The 20,805-nt window shown below is 37.6% G+C and overlaps 1 protein-coding gene across 1 annotated transcript in view; it reads left to right on the top strand.

The window, feature by feature from the left end:
• CD2AP (CD2 associated protein) overlaps positions 1-16,546 on the top strand; it is a 69,907-nt gene extending 53,361 nt beyond the window's left edge. Inside the window, exons 12-18 of the mRNA XM_086625543.1 lie at positions 1,065-1,224; positions 4,607-4,749; positions 11,220-11,335; positions 12,180-12,266; positions 12,903-13,087; positions 14,262-14,325; positions 15,493-16,546. Of these exons, the coding sequence (XP_086481669.1) occupies positions 1,065-1,224; positions 4,607-4,749; positions 11,220-11,335; positions 12,180-12,266; positions 12,903-13,087; positions 14,262-14,325; positions 15,493-15,534 (797 nt within the window). The 3' untranslated portion in view covers positions 15,535-16,546. The remainder of the gene's footprint in view (positions 1-1,064; positions 1,225-4,606; positions 4,750-11,219; positions 11,336-12,179; positions 12,267-12,902; positions 13,088-14,261; positions 14,326-15,492) is intronic.
• Positions 16,547-20,805: the final 4,259 nt, after the last annotated feature.

Raw genomic sequence — 20,805 nt, 5'->3', positions numbered from 1 at the left:
AGTTCAGTTTTTTGTTCCTATCCAGCAACTGCAGGATTCGTCCAAAGGAACTCGATCATTTACCTGGTAGTTCAAGCACTTAGCTGGGGTGGAGCTGAACCAAATTTCCAGCCCTTCCCCCAGATCCATAGCATATGGTAAACATTTTACATTAGACCAACAATTGCTTAAAACCAAATGTGTAGGATGAGAGGATGGGGGGAATCAAAGCTGAAGATCAGTCTTTCCATCTAATGTACTGGTTTACTACCCTAAATGTAAAGGACTATAACTCCTTGCTGTAACCTAACAATAATCTTTTAAATCTGTGGGGCTTTATACTTGCCTGAATGAGCCGTAGTGTAGTTTTGCAAGGAAAACCGGAAGATACACTCAGGGTATCCCTCAGGGTGTGATTAGGGAACATGGGTTGAAGACTATTTAACTAACGTGTGAAGCAGCTTGAATTTTTCAGTGCTGTATATATGTCAGCTCCTCTGGACAGTATTCAATTAGGTCATGCACTCATTGAACAATAAATGTAACTTCCTTTTTTGTTTGATTATCGATACCTAATTTCTATCTTGAATTTGTAGGAAGATAGACTTCATCTAAAATAAATTCAGTTATTCAGATAAATAATAATTTCCCCCGCTTTTTCCTGTAAATAAATTATGCTGTTTGTTTGTATGGAAGAAGTCTAGTAACAACAAAATAAAAAAACTAAACTCTACCTTTTTAAGAGGAGATAAGGTGAATTCACAGAGGAGGGAAAGCGATAGCGATACAGAATGATTCTTGGTTCTTAGCTGTCATTTGCATTGCAATAACATGAATCTATAATTTCTTACTGCTGTTTCACATCAGTAGAAAGACATTTTGCCTACTTTAACATGGTGGTTTTTAAGCTCAGGTAAGTAGTTTGTGTGTTTTGATAAGGTTTACCTTAAGACAGTTGCATATCTATTTTTTGCTTTGTTCTTCAAAGAAGTATTTCTGACAGCAGTTGCTTTCTAGTTGACTACCATTGTAAGAATTGTAGACAACATGGGTTTTTAAAACTTCATGGTGGCTTATTTTGTCAGATGAAAAAGGAGCTTTGGATCAGAAGCCTTTGAAGCCACAGGCTCCTCAAGTACCACCCAAGAAGCCTGTTCCTCCAAGCAAGACTAACAGCTTACTGAGAGCAGGGCTTCTGCACCCAAAACGTCCAGATAAACCTGTTTTGTCATCATCTGTATCCAGGTCAGTATAGCTTGAATCATATACACCAAGTATATTTTATGTGATTTGTTCTGTTCTGTCCTTCCTTCATGGATGAGGTGGGAAGAAACATGTATTTTAAGAGTGAAAAGGATGCAAGGATAAGTTTTGCCATACACCTACTAGTGTCTTGGTTTTCCAGGTCTTTATCGATGTGAATTTCAAACTTCCTAATTCCTTAAGAGATTGCATCCATCTCAGGGTAAAAATTACAGCATAACTAACCATGAGGCAGATGAAGTTGCACATCTGTGGGCTGCTTTGCTTTAAGCCTGCCCCATAAAGAAGAAGTTGGAGCTACAGTAGTGGTATGGTGTAAAAGAATCTGTGGGTGTAGCGCTTGAGAATTATTGTGTTGGAGAAAACCTGAAGATTTGAGCTGCATCAACATTCAGAGTTTCAGCACTTTATATGGAGCAAGGTAGAGAGATGGAAAGGAAGAGTTGAGCACAGTTAGTACCTGTGCTAAAGGTGCTCAGTGTAGCTCATGTGCTCTTCCAGGAAAGCAAGCACTTATTACAGAACCACATCCAGTCTCTGTCTTGAATATTCTCAGTTGAGTTACTGCACAAATAGGGAGGGTAATAGCAAGTAATATCTCACTTTTTCCTTTAGATCCATGTGTTTTTTTTTTTTTTGTGAGTTTGTAACAATTATTTATGATGTTTCACTAAGACTGATTTTGCATCAGTACAATCCCCCACACAGCTTGCCTTTCTGCTTCCATCAAAGTATTTGCCAGATCCTTACCCAAAACTGTAGATAAACTACTGATGGGTAACTGTCCGTTTAGGGTATTTTGTTGACTTGAATGAACCATGAGAAAGTAAGGTCATGATGAACTTGGCCTTATGCAAATGAAGGAGCAGACAGCTGCTATATGAAAGAGCTTGCACCGTAAATACCTGCAAAGATACGGAGTGGCAGCAAGCATTTGTCAAGGTTTATCTTTTTTTTACAGCAGGTCCTTGCCGTGGTTTATGCTGATCTGGCAACTAGAACTCCACACAGCCACTCTCTCCCTCCTTCCCCAGTGAAGTGGAGAGGAGAAAGTTATAATAAAAGGACTGAGGGTCGAGACAAGAACAGAGAGGGAGCACCCACCAGCCATGGTCCCGGGCAAAACAGACTCGGTTTTCTCAAAGCAAAGCAATTTATTAAGAGTTACTTAAAAGGACAAAGGGAAACAAAACCAGTTACTTGAGAGGATAAAAAGAAACAAAGCCAGATCTTAAAAACAACACCTTCTTGCCGCTCCCGCCCCAAACCCCCCCCCTTTCCTTTTCTTCCCAGCCCTACTTCCTCCCCCAGTGGCACAAGGGAACAAGGAATGGGGGTGTACAGGTCAGTTCATCCCATGTTGTTCCTCCTGCTCCTTTCTTAAAGGAGGAGGAGTCCTTACACCCTTTTCCCTTGCTCCAGTGGATCTCCTACTCACAAGGAAAAATCCAGAGACTTCTCCAGATTGAGTCCTACCCGCAGGATGCAATCCTTCCCCTTCGGCTCACTCCAGTGCGGGCTTTACCACAGTCTCAGATTCTTAAGGAGCTGTTGCCACTCGCTCCGGCATAGGTCGTCCCATGGACTCTAGATGCCCCTCTACCTTGTCCCATGCTCCACGACCGTCCTCAGGCTCGGGCATCTCTTCTCCAACGTGAACTTCTCCACGGGCTGCGAGTGGGTCTCTGCTCCACTGAGTCTGTCCTGGCTGCAGGGTGCCACTTGCCGTCTCACCACCGGTTGCAGGGGAAACTCGGCTCCGGCACACCTCATCCCGTTCCATCTTCACTGACCTGGTGTCTCTGTGGCCGTTTCTCTCAGATCTCAGTCCTCTCTGGGTGAACTTGGCCCAGCAGGCACCCCGGGAGCGGGGCGCTCCCCGAGTTCCCCTGGTGGCTCCGCTGCTGCCATCCTCAGTGGGCAATGCCAGCGCGGCGCAGGCAGCCCCCAGCCGGGAGCCAGGGAGTGGGGGCAGTGCCCTCTGCCCTTCGCTTCTTGCTCCCGGGCAAAGTACCATTTCCGGTTCCTTTGTCCCAGCTTAAATAGGGCAATTCGCAGAGGCACCGATTGGCTCAACCCCGAGGGGGATGGCAGTCCGATCTGGTGGCCAGAACCGAGTCTGAGCCGGCTCCAAAACCAGGGAAGTCACAGGGAGCAAATCCCCTCTCCGGCCATCAGAACCCCTTTACATCAAACCATCACAGTCCTGTATAGCTGAACCAAAAGAACGAATATCTAAAGGGAGAAGACAGTGAAGAATTGGGCAGTGGGGAAAGGGAGTGTGGTTAAGGCATGCACTTTGGACAGTTGACTCCAACAGAGGGCAATCTAGGCAGAGCTGCCTCTGATCCCACTTTGCACAGCCCTGAGAACATTGGATGTTTGACTGAAGAATTAAACCATTGCTATTTTACTTCTGTTTAGGTTTTCAATATGTAATTGTGTTGTATCACTTGGTATTTTGGAGTTTCCCAAGTAAAGATATTTTTTTTTAATATACACGTGCAGTTAAATAGAGGTCTGTAGTAAACTGTGGTCCTTTAATGATTGAAAACTTTAAATCTTGGGGGTATTTAAACATGTTTAAATGTCTGAAAGTTTAACATTGTGGTAGGAATATAAGGCTGTCATCTCTTTTTACTGCAATAAAACTTTCAAGTAAAGGATTTTGGAGATGAGTTAATGACAGGCACATATTGAAGCTGACAACTGTTCCATTTATATACTTTATACTGTGGCATAAATGATGTCAAGGATTGTAATGAAGAATGTAATCTGGGTTTTTTTGTGTGTGTGTGTTTTGGTGAGGTGGTGGTATTGTATTTTGGGGGTTTTCTTGTGTGTTTTTTTCTTTTTTTTTTTTTCCTGATTGATGTGACTAAACCTGGAAAGAATGCATGGTAGAAGAAAAGCCATATATACAAGATATTTTATTCAATACCTAGAAAGAAACAACTTGTTCTTGGCAGCTTTTTTCTCTACAGGAAGACTTTAATGTCAAGGAATCTGGGTGTGTTTCTGAACGTTTCAGGAGATATTATTGAAAGTGCTATTCAGCTCTCTTCTGTTGCACTGAAGTGTAATATTTTGTACTTAAGTGCCAAAATGTGCCTTGTAGTAAAAGTTCTGGATTATTTTTACAAGAGGATTGTACATGTTTGATAACTCTGCAAGAGCTGAAACAGAATAATTGGCTTTTATAGGACTAGAATTGCTCTTCGAAAGACTTTTTAAGCAAGGCTTTAGAAAAAAATCTACTGAAATTCTTCTGTTTACTTCTAATTCGTGGTATGTTTCAGTTGAAAACTAGTTAATCTCTTGACCAAGTGTGTCGTCTTGTGTTTTTTTTTTTGTTGTTCTACAGATCTAATGGAGAAGTTGTTTCTCTTCGACCAAAATCTGAAGTTGAGCCAGTAGCAAAACCAAAGTTAGACTCTGAACCGTTACCACTTAGACCAAAATCAGTAGAGGTAGATTCACTCGTGGTAAAGAGCTCTAAAGAATCAGGTAAGAAAAGAATGAACATTCTTTTGGGTCTTTCTATTCAGATTTCAGTATTATACAATGTTAGAATAAGCTTTTTAAGTAATTTACTCAAAATTCCACAGGGTGCAATTATGCCTGTTGAGTAGGAAGTATGGTTTTTTAGAAGTGCTGTAGGTAGCTGAAGGTAAGAGTCAGCAAGCGAAGAACAGGTGTCAGGCTGTTTGGGAGTAGTTGGTGAGCTCTGTTTTGTAATGGATGACAGGAAGGGAGGAATGTAAGTAATGGTTTGTTTTTCTAATTTGAAAGCAGGCTTTTTTCTGCCACTTTTATCTTGCATATTTTGTGAAATTGTTTTCCTTGCTGACTGGTTCTGTTCTGCTCTTGCATTTCGGGTAACTTTTGCTTTTCTAGCTAACTACTTGAGTATTTTTGTAATGTAATGCCACTACCTTCAGCGTTCTGTGGTTAAGTTCATAGGTATGACTAGATATTCTAGATTATGACTTTATCATACCTTAAATTTGGGCCAGTGTGGAGCATTGCACATTTGAATTTCATGCTTATGGCTTTGCTTAATGCACCTTGAGCCAAACCTGGCATGTCTTTAAATCTAAATTTGTCCAGTAAAAACCTTGATACTGGCTAGAGCACCCACATTAATGATGAGGCTCTCTGAGCTATTATATAGTTACGTTTTGTCCTTTACTGACAGCACAACAAATTTCAGTCCTCTGTGTGCCTCTTAGGCAGAGATCATCTGCTATGCGCATATTTTTTTTTAAACTGTAAATTATATTTATTGTATAATTAACTACTGCAGGAAAAGCTTTAGTGAATTGTACCTGCAGTATTTGGCTTGCACATCTCAAATGCAACCTTTCATCTCAGAAAAGATTTTCGTAAGGATACATTTTTAAATAGCGTAACTTTTTTTTTTGGCTAGTTATGATATTCAGGTTGTAGAATAGTTGGTCCTGAAGTATAATAAAATCATCTGAGATATAAAAATAATGCATTAAAAAACTGAAGCAGTTTATGACTAGAAAAGAGTACTCCTGATTTTTCCATTAAGCATTTTAAAATGTGCTTCTAAGCTTAAACGCTTTGTATGAGGGAAGGTCAGTTTATGTATGTTTTTAACACAGAAGTTATGTTTTTCTGAGCCACGAGAAAGCTGGACTTCAGCAGGTATTGAAATATCCTGGAAATGTTACAAATATTATCAGTATTACCCTAAATATTTGTAAGTTCTGTTTTTATTCCCCGGTGCAGTCTGTGTATGCTGTGATATGCCTTGTTTTAAAGATTTAGAACTGACAATTTAATTATTGCCTCTATTTAAAAAGATGAGCTTGAATATGGAAGAAACACTTTCAGGCCAAAGTAAGCTGAGAGATGAGAGCAATGCACAACCTAGCCTAAAAGTGTAAGCCTTGTCCTGCTACTCAGATGTTTATCTCTAGGATTGTGCTAGATGTGTTACTGTATAGCACAGTATCATTTCTCCCCAGGAAAAACTCCCCCAGGAAAAACTCCCCATGAAAACAGATAGAATATGTTTTTTTTTCTTTAAGTTCAATTATCTTGACATCTTTAATAACCAGAATGGCAACATAGTAGCTGTGATACTAGGTATTCATCCATATAAAACCCCTAATTTTATACAGATTTAGAAAAATATAATAATCTATGAATTCTGATTGACTAACATAAGGTTTTACAGGCTTTTGGAGAATTTTAAGATTTTAATATCTAGATGGGGCAGGGGACAGAGGTGTGTAACAAGCAAGTAGATGAGGTCTGTTTAGTGGTCCTTGTCTGGTGCAGAGCAAGTGAAAGAAAGAGTCTTAGGCAGTCCGTGCTGGGATGCAGCACTGGCAGTGTCAAGGAGCTGCTATTTAAGGAAAGCTTCAAAAATCCTCTGTTATGTGAAACTACCCTTGTTTAAAACAATCTGCGCAAGTCACTTGTTTTACTACTCTTGTGAAAAGAGACTAGACCAAACTCCTACCAGTAAAATGTAGAGAATCTCATGCTTTATGTCTCTGTATGCATTCTGCTGCTAAAGACATAATACTCCATGCAGCAGCTAAGGCTATATAAAGCTCCAAAAATGTTGAGTCCTTATATAAAGTTTGAGATTGTTTAATATTGCAAAAAACTAGAATAAAACATGGGGGAAAATTTGTGGCTGAGGTTGACAGCTGTGTTACCAGTGTCTTTTTTTTGTCATTTTTTTCCCGCTTTAGATTGAGATCCTGAAGTGAATTAATTTTTAGAAAACCAATTGCTCTAAGTATGGGTCTTATTTAATTTTTTTTTTTTTTTTGGAACTTAGTTTGACCATGAAGTGTGGTGTAGGCTGAGCCACTTTCAATTTAGCTTAAGGATAAGCTGTAAATATTCTGTACCTATAGGAAAAAACAAGCCACCGCATGCCAAAATTAGGCCCCCAGCCATCAGATAAGGACAAATACTAAAAACATTCAGAAACGTTGATCATGTTGAAGTACCTCCTCTTCGAGCTTTGTTTGAAAAACTGTATAAATGTTTCTCTGTTCAATTAGAATTAAAGCACTGTAAAAGACTAAAGCTGTAATACTATCATGCTGAACATGTAAAGCGATTCTGTTTCTTCTACAAATGTTTCTTTTTGCTGCTTTGTAAAATAATTTTTTTTGTTCAGAATCTTTTTCTAGACATTCCTCTCCTTGACTTTTCTTTCCAGATTTTGTTTCCTATCCTGTTTGCCATGTTTCCCTTCTTACGTGTCAGGAAATTACCCTACCCTTCTCCATTTTGGTAAGATAACAAACTATAAGGAAATCCAAATGCTTTATGCCATTACACATAGCCTCTTCTTAACGTCATAAACGTAATTTTCAGTTGCAGTTATCGATACTAGAATTTTGGATTTCAGTTTAAAATGCTTTTTTTTTGTTTATTTGAATGCCTGTTTTCCTTAGCTGTTAAAGGAGTTACTCTAAGTATACTTTCAATTAGGAACTGGTGGGGATGAAAAAAAAAAACAAACAAAAAAACCACACTCCCTCCCAACAACAAAAAACCCCACATGAAAATCAACAACAAAAAACTCTTAAACTTTACAGTTCAGCTATTGATAAGCCAAACCTAGTGTTTACAGCGAAATATGTTCAATACTTAGAGCACTTCTGGTAAATGTAGGTTGAATGGCTTTATCTTTTTATATACGCAAATCATGCAATTATGAAACCTTTGGGCACTGAATCCCAACTAAATAGTGTTGGCTATTTAGTATCATCAGTCTTGTAAAATAGTGTTTTTGAAAGTTATGGAGACCTGTGCTTAATTGTAGCAAATATGTGTGCGATTGCACATTTAAATATTCTAAAGCTTATATCTGTACCCTAAGTTTTTGGGGTACAATATCAGCAAGACGAGTAATAAGAAAGAGGGCTACCATCTTCTCTTACTCTGCAGATTATTATGAGGTCTTGTCTTCTAAAAATATGGGATACATTTCATTTCTATTACAGACTTTTAAACCTCAGTCACATGAGATGTTGGAACCATAATTTCTTTAGACACCCCTTCAGCTTTGCTTCTTTTTGTGAAGGCTTTTTAAGAGAAACTGGTATGAATACACTTGAAGCGTTCACAAATCTCAACAAAACTTCTTGCCTAATTGTGTCTCTTAAGGATCCTGACAGTTCTGTAATGTATGGATCCATGTTAAGCTTGCAGAAGAGTCGTTTCTAATAGTCTATCCTAAGTAACTGTTTAAGCTTAGTTCATCTTTTTAGAATGAAGGGTGCTCTCACTAAGCCTTAAAATAATTTTTTGACTCACGTTATCCCCAGATGTATATGGTATTGCTCTTTTGGCACTATGATGGGGTTTCCTTCAACAATTACTCACAGACTGTGTGTAAGAAAGTTAATTGATAAATCACTTCATTGATTGAAATGAGTGTAAATTGTGACCTTTCAGTGGGTTTCATCAGTATCTCTGTTGGCTTCAGTGGGGATGAGCTTTCTCCTAAGATAATTAAGAATGCTGTTTATAAAGAAAAACAAACATTCAAATCTCCTAAATCCACAACAAAACAAACAAGCAAAACCATCACCACCAAAACCACAAATCTTAATCACCACCAGCCTGTGCTTTAATTATTCCCTATGCCAAAGCAACAAATGTAAAGGTAAAAAGAGAAATGCAAGGACAGTCAGAATTCTCTCTGACAGTAATGTGCTGTTAATACTTCAGTGCTGAGCAGTTGTCTCAGGTGTAGCACTTTTCTTTAGAAGCTCTTACAGATAGGAAAAATCTCCTGTCTTTAGTGTCATCCCACCATCTATACTTAAATCATGTACAATTCAAGACTGTAGTAGTCTTCCTATTCAAGCCTTGTCAAATACTGTGTTTTTTTCAGAAGTACACATTATTCTTAACATGTTCTTAATACTCTTATTATGCCTGATGTTTGCTTTATTCATGAAGACAGGGCTGGCATTAAAATCATAATAGCAACTAAATTTACAATTCTTATTTAAATTTACTGCCAAATGATTTGTCATTTCTGCAGAATGACAAAAGGAAGATCGTTTAAATGCAAAAATTACTGAGATGTGGGAAAAGGCATATATATTTTTTTCCTGTCTTCTTATTATCTTTTTAATAATACCTAACTAATGTAAATCCTGATTTACGTTTTGGCATGGGTTAGCACTCTGGGATTACTGATGACTGAGTAAAGAACATGAAGAGACAACCCTTATCACTGTTGCTTGTCTTCTAATGAGTTAAATATTTTATTGGCACAGACTACAACAGAAATACCTTCATAATTATTTATTTCTCCCTCATCCTCTTTTCCGTCAGCCGCTTGCCATTCATCACTCTTCTGTTTCTTCCTACTTTGTTTTTCTTCCCCGCTTTTTTTAATTGCAAATACAATTACATGTTTACAAAACACTGTCTTTACATTCTTTTTAATAACATTAAAAAGCAGCAAACCTGATTGGTAACAGAAAGTGTTATAAAAGCTTGCATTTCAACAAGGCAACAGATGATGAAGTAGGTAAGTTCAGGAATGTCTAAAAGATGTGTATATTTTAAGGACTTCAAAGGATAGTGATGCAGAGTAGAGGACATTAAAATCATTTAAAACATCCAGTGGAGAACTTAGTTCCTACAGGTATATATTAGTTTTGACTAAGGATGAGTAAAACTTGGAGTAACCAAATGACTTTAAGTCATCCGAACTCTGAAGTAGCATGAATGGTCTTGGCCCAGTGTTCTTAGGGCTTTTTTTCTTATCTGACCTCTTGCTGTAGCTTCAAAATGAAGGAGAAAATAGGGAAAGACAGTGTCGTATCTTCTGTAATGTCATGTAAAAATCAGAGGTTGCAAAAAAAAAAACAACCCACGCCCCAACAACCTCCCTCCTAAAAAAATAAAAAACCCAAACCCAAAAACCCAACAAAAAAAAACCAAACAAAAAAAAACCAAAACCACAAACCCCACCAAAAAACAAACCCCAAACTTTGAAGGTTACTTTTGATGTCCGTAGTAAATGTTGTGTGATGTTTTAGTTAAGAGTCTCTAGAATAAGTCTAATGAATTCGTGTTGTACAATATGTATATAATATCCATAATCTTATGTCAGTGCTTAAATCAAAAGCCTATCTCATTGCACATCTCTTGGTAGGTAAGTATTGTTATTTTTGTGCAGAAGCAGTTAAGAAGTCCAGTTGCTAATGAGGTGAACTCCTTATGTTATTAGATTAGATGTATTCTGTTCTTCCTACAAGTGTTTTCCTAAAGTTGCCGCTTCCTATAGGATGTAAAGAATTTCTATGATCTCAGTGCGAGTTTACCAAGAACTATGAACATAGAGACTAATAAGCAGAGATCTATATGATTTAATGAAGTGTGAGAATAGAGTTTTGAAATGTTTTATTACAGACTTTATGAAGTCATGTATTTTCTTTGGACAAAGTACTGCATATGAAAAAACTACCCTGCACAGAAATATTTGCAGTTAATGTCTTGTTGACTCACTTTCATGAACCTGCGGACATGTACTCTATCATGGTGTTTTTATTTTTGTCTTGGTCACTAAACTTAGATTTTCATGCTTTTTCTGCAAGTTTAGCAGTGAGAAAATATGCTCTTTCAAATAGCTGAATATGGCACCTCTCAAAAAAAACAGTCATAAGTATATTTTTCTACAGATAGGTCTATTTTATGCAGCACTTCTGTTGAGAACTTGAATTTAAATGCTAGTTGAATTAACTCTTAATTTTTTTCAAGGGGGAAAACGTGGTTTCCCAGATATGCCAAAGTCAGGTAGTTGTTTCATATGGCTTATATGTCGCATATGCTGAAAATCTTTGAAACAGTAAGAATTCTGATAGTATTTTTTGTCTTAAGGAGAAAAGTGATGAAAAAGAATGCAGCAAAACCTTCTGGTCGTGATGGTTATCTGTGTTTTCATCTTTTTCTAGATCTGTTAAGCTTTGATGATGTAATAGCTACCTCAGATAACCTATCACACCCTACTGCAAACCGACCCAAGATGCCTGGTAGGAGATTGCCTACACGTTTCAATAGCAGTAGTCCTGTGAGTATATTGGGTGTGTTTTCCTAGCAGTGAACTAAAAACTGACTTCCTAGGAAACAGGATTGAACTGGGAAGCAGTCTTATGAACCATTTACCTGAGAGCGAAATTCAAAATGCTGCAGAGGTTCAGTTCCTGTAGACAAAGTCTACAGGAATATCCATTCCCAAGAGGGAAGCATATGTGAGAGAATACAAATGCGTTGCAGCTGAAGGAATCTTTCTGTTCTGTGGGATATTGCTGCAGTAGCTACTCAGCTCTTCAAACATCACTGATAATTAGAGATGTTGTGCATACACACAACTCTAAGTGTCCTTAGTGCCTTATAAATAAACTTACATAGTATTTGGCCACAACAAATTTGTAATTTAATGTTAACAGTAATGCGGGGCTTGTGATCTCATGTGTGAAGACATGAGATTGTCAGATCATGAGAACCAGGTGGTGCAGAGTCCTTTAAATCAAATTGTATCATCAGATGTTGGATAGTTCAATCATGCCAGTTACCATCTACAGTTACTGCCTCTTAATATTTGTGTTTTATGGAAGCACCTACAGGCTCCCAAAAACATCAAGGACTTGTTAAGTACTGCAGAGGTGCTTGAAAATCCTGCCCATGAGTCCTTTGTTTGATTTAAATTCAGATGAGTGAGTATTGTGGGGAAGGAAAGTTCTGACTGGCAGGGAAAGAAAGCCATGGTAGTCTAGCAACTTAAGTTTGGTGGGGTTCTTTTTGTGGGTTTATTTATTTATTGCGTATTTAGAAACTTATGACAGTTCTTTTTTTATTCACTTTTTTTTCACAAATTCTTAAAACCTTTTAATTTTTTATGAATGGTTTGCCAGACAAGTCAAAACATGAGTCCAGAAAAAAATTTGAAGGTGCAGAAAGAAGAAGAAAGTGCCAAACCAAAGCCAGTTGAAACGAAAAAGGTATGATACCAAGGAGCTAGAGAAGTACCAGGCAGCTTAGATGTTCTGTTCATCGTGCTTATATTTACGGTTTAGATTGATGTAGCCACGTAAATGCACGATTGTATTTAAATGCAAGTGAGCCATGTTATTTTGTACAAAGCTCATATTAGAAATTTTAGTATAAGTTTGTTTGATACTTTAGTATAAAATTCATCAGTTCTGGTAAGAGCTATTGAATCGGGTAGCATGAAACGATGGTATCGTTTCCCAAATAAACTTCATGTCTGCTCAGCCTGTAGTCTCGTGACAGACAAAATAACTGAGCAGATCAGAAAAGTGTGCAAAAAATTGTTTATAATGAACCAATGGGCTCCATTAAAACACTTATTTTTTTAAAGTGTAGAGAACTGCAGTGTGAGCACTTTTTTTAGTGACAACGGGAACCTCAGGGACATGCTTAATAAAGAGCTGTATAAAATGACTTGTTTCTCATATACTAGAGTGGTCCATTTGAGCTGGCCGTTGTTTTTTACCTTTTGGGTAGAAAATGAAAGAAATTTGTGCACATATAGCTCCCATAACAGTATAACCTGTGTGCTATAAGTGATCAGTATGATTTCATTTCTTGGCTTTGTACTGATGTATTTTTTTCAGCCATCTGCATTTAGTCCACCAATTCCATCTTCATCTCAGAGGCCAAGTTCTGTTTTACTGAACTTTTTTCCTGGAGATACCCAACTTAAAGGAGAAACGGATGATGAAAATACTTCTGTGGAAGAGCTCAAGACTCAGATTAATGATTTGATGCGTTTAGTAGACACACTGAAGAAAGAACATGGGTAAATATTTTCCTTCTCAATTTTAAAAGGCGTGTATAGATGTCTTCCAAATGTCTTCAATGCCAAACTTATTAAAAAAAAACACAAAAAAACCCCAACAAAACAGAAAAACACCTATATTCTATATTAATGCTAACTCAGAACTACTTTCTTTAGAAGTTGATCCAACTAGATATCCTGCATATGTACAAATTTGATGTCAGAGTATTTTTGGGATTTGTACACCTTTGTTTCTTCCTACTTCACACTCCTGCATTCATTACAGCTTTTTGAAAATATTTGTTAAACAGTTAGCACTTTCACTGTAAGGAAAAGTAGATAATTTTTGTGGTATTTAACATACAGTGTGATGGCCTCTGTAACACTGCACACAAGTAATTGCAGTATTGACATGACTGGTATAGTAGGGGAAGATATTACTGAGCTTTTCAAATTGGTGATCATGGTGGCCCCATCATCTGTGTGCATGTAGGTAGGATGGTGTTTGGAGAGTGGTGTAGAAGAAAAGTGTAATTTGTGTTTGAGTAAACATAGTAAAGACCAATCTATGGGAATTTTACCTTTTCTGTTTAGAGTTTTAGAGCACAGATATTCATTTTGGTACTATTTAAATGATGGCTAGTGCTAACCAAACCGGCTTTTAGAATCACCTCTTGAGAGGTTATAAAGCATCAGCTTCAGTTGGTCTCCAAAGCAAACTAGTAAATTATGAGTTCTGGAGATCAATGAATTAGTTCTTCAGAGACTCGATGATAATTCATAGCACTTTCTTGCCTGAACATAGTTATGAAATAAAACATGTATTAAGAACTTTTTATTGTAAAGAATTTCTCTTCTCTATCTAGAAATTGCCAGGTTATTTTGGTTTAAATTCCACTCTCCTAGTAAAGTAACAGTAGAAATTTAAGTAGCCTATTTAAAATTGTGATTATAAGTTAGGGATAGGTAAGAAGTGTTGGGAGTTGGTGGAAGCTTGTGGTCCACCAGATTTGAGTACCAGTTTACTCATGGGCATGTACTTACATGCAAGTTTTAATTATAAAATGTAGCATCAGACAGTTATGTGAATTCCTCTTGTAAAATTTAAACAAGACCTGTACTTCCTGTTCTCAGTAATGTGAAATTTTTTTCCCCCTTCTCTGACTTGTGTTTCTGATATCTTAACTACTATTAGGAGAGAACTGGAAAAACTAAAGAAGGATTTGGAAGAAGAGAAGCAGTTACGAAGTAATCTGGAGGTAATATTAGCAGTTTGAGGAGGGGGGGAAGTTTAGAAGTATATAGGCAGCGTTCCAGAATTTGGTGCCACAGGAAAGTCTTAATGAACCTGCTTAACCTTTTTTGCATTGCTGTGTTAACGTGTGGTTGAATGAATGTCTTGTGAGGCAGTTGGATATCTATAGAGGATTCACAGTTCATCTTAGTTCCACTTTCTTTGTCTGGAAAATTATTTCTAACAATATGTATGGGTGTTGGGATGTGAGTTCAGGTTAGTGCTGCTAGATTCTGCTCTTTGCTAGAAATATGTCCCGCTGGCTCTGTTCCAAGAGAGAAGATTAATATTTTGCTTTTGTAAGACTTGAAGGACAAATTTGCTTTATGTAATCAAAAGAAAAACAGGGCAAAAATAAACTTTCCTAAAGTTTTGATGAAGTGTTTAAATATTAAGTGGATAATTTGCCAAAAGAATAGAATATATCTGACAAATTTACTTATGAATGAATGGCGCTCCTCTCAGTTTATTGATGATGAAGGCTACCTGCATTACAATATGCTGCCATTAAGTAGTTAATAGGATGAGCTCATTGTAGAAAATTATTTCAGTCTGGTACAAAAGGGCATTTTATTTGTGAAATAGTACTTCTTATTGACTACAAATATGCTTCGTAAACTAGAGAAGAACTTCTGGCGAGTCCTCTTTTTAATATGTCTCTGAAGCAATCAATGAAGTTGCCTTAAGTATACACTGAGGATGAAGAGGAGGCAACTTCCATATATCCTCTGAATCCATTTGAAGAAACACAAATCAATCACAGCGCAGTATTTCGCATGAAGGCTGCTTTAGGAAGTGAGTCTGAGGTGATGATGCAGCGTTACACAGGGACATGTTAAGTGATTCCACAACCCAGCTTTTGCTGCTTTATTCAGAGTGAGTTTATCCAATAAGATGTAACAAAGCTATAGGTAAATTTTTAATGATGTTAAATTCTTGGGTTTTTGACAATATTGAAGTATAAAATCAGCTGTAAATACTGAGCTGTCAAATGCTTCTGTAGTATGACTTTGTTTACTTAAGTATCTTTGCAATGTAAAGGTTACAATTTTGATGAAAGCTCTGAAGGCTTTAGATTATTGCTACTTTAATAATACTGACTCTTTTTCTTTTCAAAATACCTCTTTTCCAGCATGAAATAGAAAAATTGAAGAAAGCAGTGATGTCTACATGAGACAGCTATGGACTCAGTGTTTTTTAACTCGTCAGGAATTCAAAGCTGAACATGAGGAGAACTGACTCTTACTTCATATTAATGGTTGCTGGTGTTCTACAGTCTTAAAGAAAAAACTATAGTACAAAAAGGAATATAGTCTTTTATTCAGAGAGATAAGAAAACAAGAATAATGGTGTAATTTTTTTGCCAATATAAAAGAGGCCTTATTTCTTACTGTGCTGGAATTGCAGACCTTATTTTTTGGTTTGCTTGAAAATACTACTGAATCTGTATAGAAAGCAGAGGGAATTCTTAATAGATTTTTATTGAATACCTGTAGCTTAATTTTTAAAGAGATCTATACTATAAATAGGGTGATCTATCTTTACAACTAATCTGTAAAATAGTCTATTGGGAGGGATGGAATAACTGTATTGTAATTGTAGTCACTACTTTTCCCCTACACACAAAAGGGAATATATGATATTTGTATAATTTTGGCAGTCTTGCCCAGGGTTACGCTGTTGTGCCTGTCTGCAGTGAAAATATTAATAATATGCTGTTTATAAGTTGAGTAATGAGATAGGAATTTATTCATGCAATGAAGCAGGTGAAACTCCTATGCATTGTAGTAAGAACGAATGATCTAATCTGGGTAGTTTAGCAGAACATTTTGTCACTTGCACTATTGGATTAAAAAGGGATGTAGGACTGAATCATGAAGTTATGACAAAATTAACTTTTAAAACCACAGAATGCAAGAAGTACGGAAACAAGGCTAGAATCCAGTCTTAACCTGTTGTGCCTAAAATACTACAGCATACAGCATGAAAAAGTAAACCTGAAGTCACAACGTCTGTGCTTCTGTGTATCTAAACTGAAGTCATCAGTCTTTCTAGTGGCTAAATAAGCATCTTGATCTGTTTTTGCAATAGTCAGGTTTTGTTTATAGTATGTCTCCAAATAAATCCCTTTGGAACTTTGATACTCTCAAAAAGTCTCAATATTTATGTATTTATGCCATAAACTTTCTCAGCATATTCTATACCTCTAAATTTAATAACATCTTTGTGTTATAACGAGTGATTGAAACAATTGCTTCGACAGCATTGTGCTGGTATCCAAGACGGCGTCTTTCACATTTTATAGAAAACAGTTGAAATCTTGTGGATTGCCATTATCTTTAGCCCCTGATCTCAACACAGTGCACCAGAATAATATGCAAAGTGGTGGGAGACAATGATATTTATTGCTATGTTCTTTTGATTAAAGAATTAAAAAGCATACAGCTTTAGAATGCCAGTCAAATGCATTCCATTACTTCTGTTAAGTAATCACCTTATCTCCTTTTGGTATTCTAGATCTTAAATGACAAAAACATGCCACGTAGTTTGGGAATTTCACCAGTAAGAGAAGTAATTAAGTTTCTATTCATGAGAATAGCCATAAATATAATAATTATTTAGCATGTCACTTGAACAAGTGATGTGGAAGTTTTCCTTCTTGAGAGTATGCTTTTTCCACAGTTGATGCATCATAAAATACAAATATCAAAAAGTCAATTGGAGAGTGTTCGTCAGTTGCTGATTTAAATTGCTCATAAAATTTGATTAATATACTGTGCAGGTATTGGGTAACATTTGCTAGTCACATTGCTAATAAGCTGATTCGATATTAATGCTTTTAACTTTTAATTACGTAGACGCATCACAAATGAAGACTTGAGCCAGATCTCTATATGGAGGAATAACGTGCACCAGTAATGCTTCTCATCAAACACTAAACTCTTACTTAGAATTTGTATCTCTAAGTCAGATGATGAAAAGCAAGAATCGAGCCTAATGGGATAGCCAATTTTGTTATACAGACTCTTCACTGTGATCAGAGCGTGAAACAAATCTTGGAATGAATTGCTCTACAGAAATTGTGTCTGCTGGTAGCAGACGAACAGAACAAGACAATCAGTTAAAACCACAGATGAAAAGTGTTTGTTATTTAATGGCCTTTGTTAGCTATAGCAATAAATGACCCAAGTGCAATGACTTGATTTAATAAAACCCTCCTTCAAAAGTAGCTGCTATGAGTACTTCTAGCCGCAACGAAGTTGCCCTGATATATGTCTGTCTTGTCTTCAGCTAGTGTTACGTACTAGAGTGGAGGGGGAGAAGGTCATGGTTTTGAAGACATTCCACAGTACAAGTTCCTAAAAGCAGTGTGCTTCACTGACTTGTTTACCGGTGCTGTAAAATGATGCATGCTATCTGAACTCAGCAAATAAAATAAGTTTAAAAACCTGTTGTAACGTCTGCTCAGTTCTGTTAAGGAATGTTTCAAATGCCATTCAGCTCTTTGCAGGAGGAGTTTGGGGGCTGGGAGACAAGTGTTATTATTTGTATAGTCCCCATTTGAGGCTTTCAGATTTTAATTTACTCTGGGATGCTCTGGTTCCTGACTGTCAGGATAGCTTAGGATCCAAACTGTTAGAAAGCTTACTGGTTTTCTTTGCAAGTCTAATTGGGAATCTTAACTTCTCAATGTTTCTTTATTCTGGGTTTTTTGGTGGTGTGGTTTTTTTGTGTGTTGGTCCATATTGAACTGACCTTACTGTGCATCTTCAGAGCCTTTTTTTTAAGATTCCTATTGCCACTGAATAACATGGATAAATGCATCTTTGAATTGCTTCTTAAATATGTAGAGGAGAACTGAAGACACAGAGTATGACATGTTTTAAAGGGATATGGAAGAGGGAGAAGGCAAATGAAGAACAGAACAACAGAAGGGCATTTTTAAATTGCAGTGTTTTTATTCCATTGTCATAACATTGTCTAAAAAGCTTTTGTTTGCATAAAAAGTACAGTTTTCAAAACAACAATTTCAGATCTATTTATACTTTTTTATTTAAATAATCACCATGAAGATAACATTTTTCATTAGTATTGCTTTAGGGAAATGAAGTTTCTGTTGAAAAACTAATGTAGCAAAAGGTTTGAGTTTGAGTAGTTTAGCAAAGTATCTGTTGGACTTAATACCTCATTAAAGTCATAAATTAGCAGAAGTCTGTTAACTCCTTCCAAAGGAAACGGTAAAAAACAGGTTTTCACAGCTGCCTTACTTTTGGCTGCTATTAAAATTCTGAGATGTTCCCAATTGCTGACTGTTGGCTTTTTCAGAGTGGTGTCAAAGCAGCTGCTCGTGTATCTTGGGTAATTGGATTTTGCAAGAGCTGCAAAGACAAACCACTCCCTTTTGTGTGCCTGGGCACATACCTCCCAGCCTGAAGAATGCAAACAGCCTCCACCAGCTTGTAAAGTGTGAGACTGATACTGCTGGCTTCAGGGTTCGGAGTACCCCCGTTGTTTCTTGGAAGCCATGGTTTGAATATCTTTTGAAGCCCCAGGAAAGGCAGATCCCACCTCGTCCTTCTAAAGGAAGTATGTGTGTGTCTCTGCGTGTTGAAGTGTGCCAGCCTTTGTGTCCTTTGGGGGACTACTGCTTAGGTTGAGGAGGTGTTCGAGAACAGAGGGGAGTCAGTCTTGCCATCATAGCAGTGGTTCAGAGAGTGTGTAGAAGCACAACTCCAGGTGCCATGGGGGAAATGTCTCTTAAAACAGGTGTCCATACCTTGACATGATCTGGTCTTTGGCCCTTTACTTCTGACTTAAAGGGTTGCTAAGGTGCCACCTTTTCATTCATCTCTACCCAGTACTGTGTCAAGTGCCACTCGTTTAACCTCAGGTAGGTTGTGTTGGCTGTGTCTAATTGTGCTTGGCTTAATTCCTGTTTGATATCCATGTGAGATGCAAGGCTGTCTGTATCAAAACAGAACAATAAATAATACCTACCTTTAGGCTAAAACTGGAGACCTACCTTGTGGCTGAGGACTGACTGAACTTGTGGTAGCAGACAAAACAACATTACTTCAGAAAACCCTGTAAGCTTAAGACAAACACTTTGCAGGACTGCAATAAAAATTAGTGACCAAAGTTCTTCCAAAGCAGCCCCGTCAGTAGAAAAAGCATTGGAAATTGCTCTTCTGCTATCATAAACTACTTGCTGTAAGTATTGGAAATCCTCAGAAAATGAGGAATGGAGGTGAGCCAATACTAAGAGAGCCAACTGTGAACACAGCACAAGGTTTTACAAGGGGGTGTAGTGGCAGGAAAAGGGGCGATGACTTTAAACTGAAAGAGGGGAGATTTAGATTAGACGTAAGGAAGAAATTCTTCACTCTGAGGGTGGTGAGGTACTGGCGCAGGTTGCCCAGAGAAGTTGTGACTGCCCCATCCCTGGACATGTTCAAGGCCAGGTTGGATGAGGCTTTGAGCAACCTGGTGTAGTGGCAGGAAGTTTCCTTGTCCGTCGCAGGGGGGTTGGAACTAGATCTTTAAGGTCCCTTCCAACTCAAACCATTCTAGCTATGATTCAGCAGACAACTGTCACCCCTTACGATAGGTGCAGCTCATAAAGAAAAGATTATTACTTTCTCATTGAGCTTTTTAGCTGCACGAGATGTCAGTAATGTCATCTTTGGTTTATGAAGGGTAATGCATCAGCTTCACCAGGTTTTGCTCGTTAATATTTTTTTTTTTGTCTTCAGAAGATCTATCAAATACAGAAGAGCAGAAGATACCTTCACTACTGGGAGGAAGGATACAAACCATGCAGGCGTGATTCATCTGTGTGCACTCCTAGCAAAGGTGGCAATCTGGCAGTTTTGTGGGTGTGTTTGTACCTTGTTTTGCCGTTTTGCGCTGCAATACCTTTATCGTCATCTGCACGTTCCTCAACGTTAATCCAGTTGGACCAGAAAAGAAGCCGGCTGATGCCCAGGGTTATTATTTCTTCATGGGAAAACTAAATGAATCAGAGCACCCGAGCAATGCTGGGTGAGACCATAAGAGTGAGACTGGGGCACGATGGCAGCAGAGGAATGGTTAGACGCTCGCCTGTGATATCTTGAGGATCTCTAGACTTCGGAAAACAGTAAGTACTATCACAAAACAACATTTTTCCGGAACTGCTTAAAAATTATCAGTGGTGTGTGAAATTGGTTCATTCCTAATCTAGAATGCACCTAACAGCTTAGGCTGTATTTACTTTGCACTTGTTTCCTCAGTTTTATATTCTCTTTACATCTGTAGAAATGATCAGTATCTTAATTATCCTCCGATCATTTTGCTTGTAGTTTTGTAATTGGTCTCTAATCACAGCGTTGTCACTTTTAAGGAAATCTGAGATTTTCTTATAGCTGAAGTTACTATAAAGATCACTCTCAGAACTTGCTTTTCA

This window comes from Tauraco erythrolophus, chromosome 2 (genome assembly GCF_009769465.1).
Source record: "Tauraco erythrolophus isolate bTauEry1 chromosome 2, bTauEry1.pri, whole genome shotgun sequence".
NCBI classification, from domain to species: domain Eukaryota; kingdom Metazoa; phylum Chordata; class Aves; order Musophagiformes; family Musophagidae; genus Tauraco; species Tauraco erythrolophus.
The sequence above is the reverse complement of the archived record's forward strand: the minus strand, read 5'-3'. Positions and strand labels throughout refer to the sequence as shown.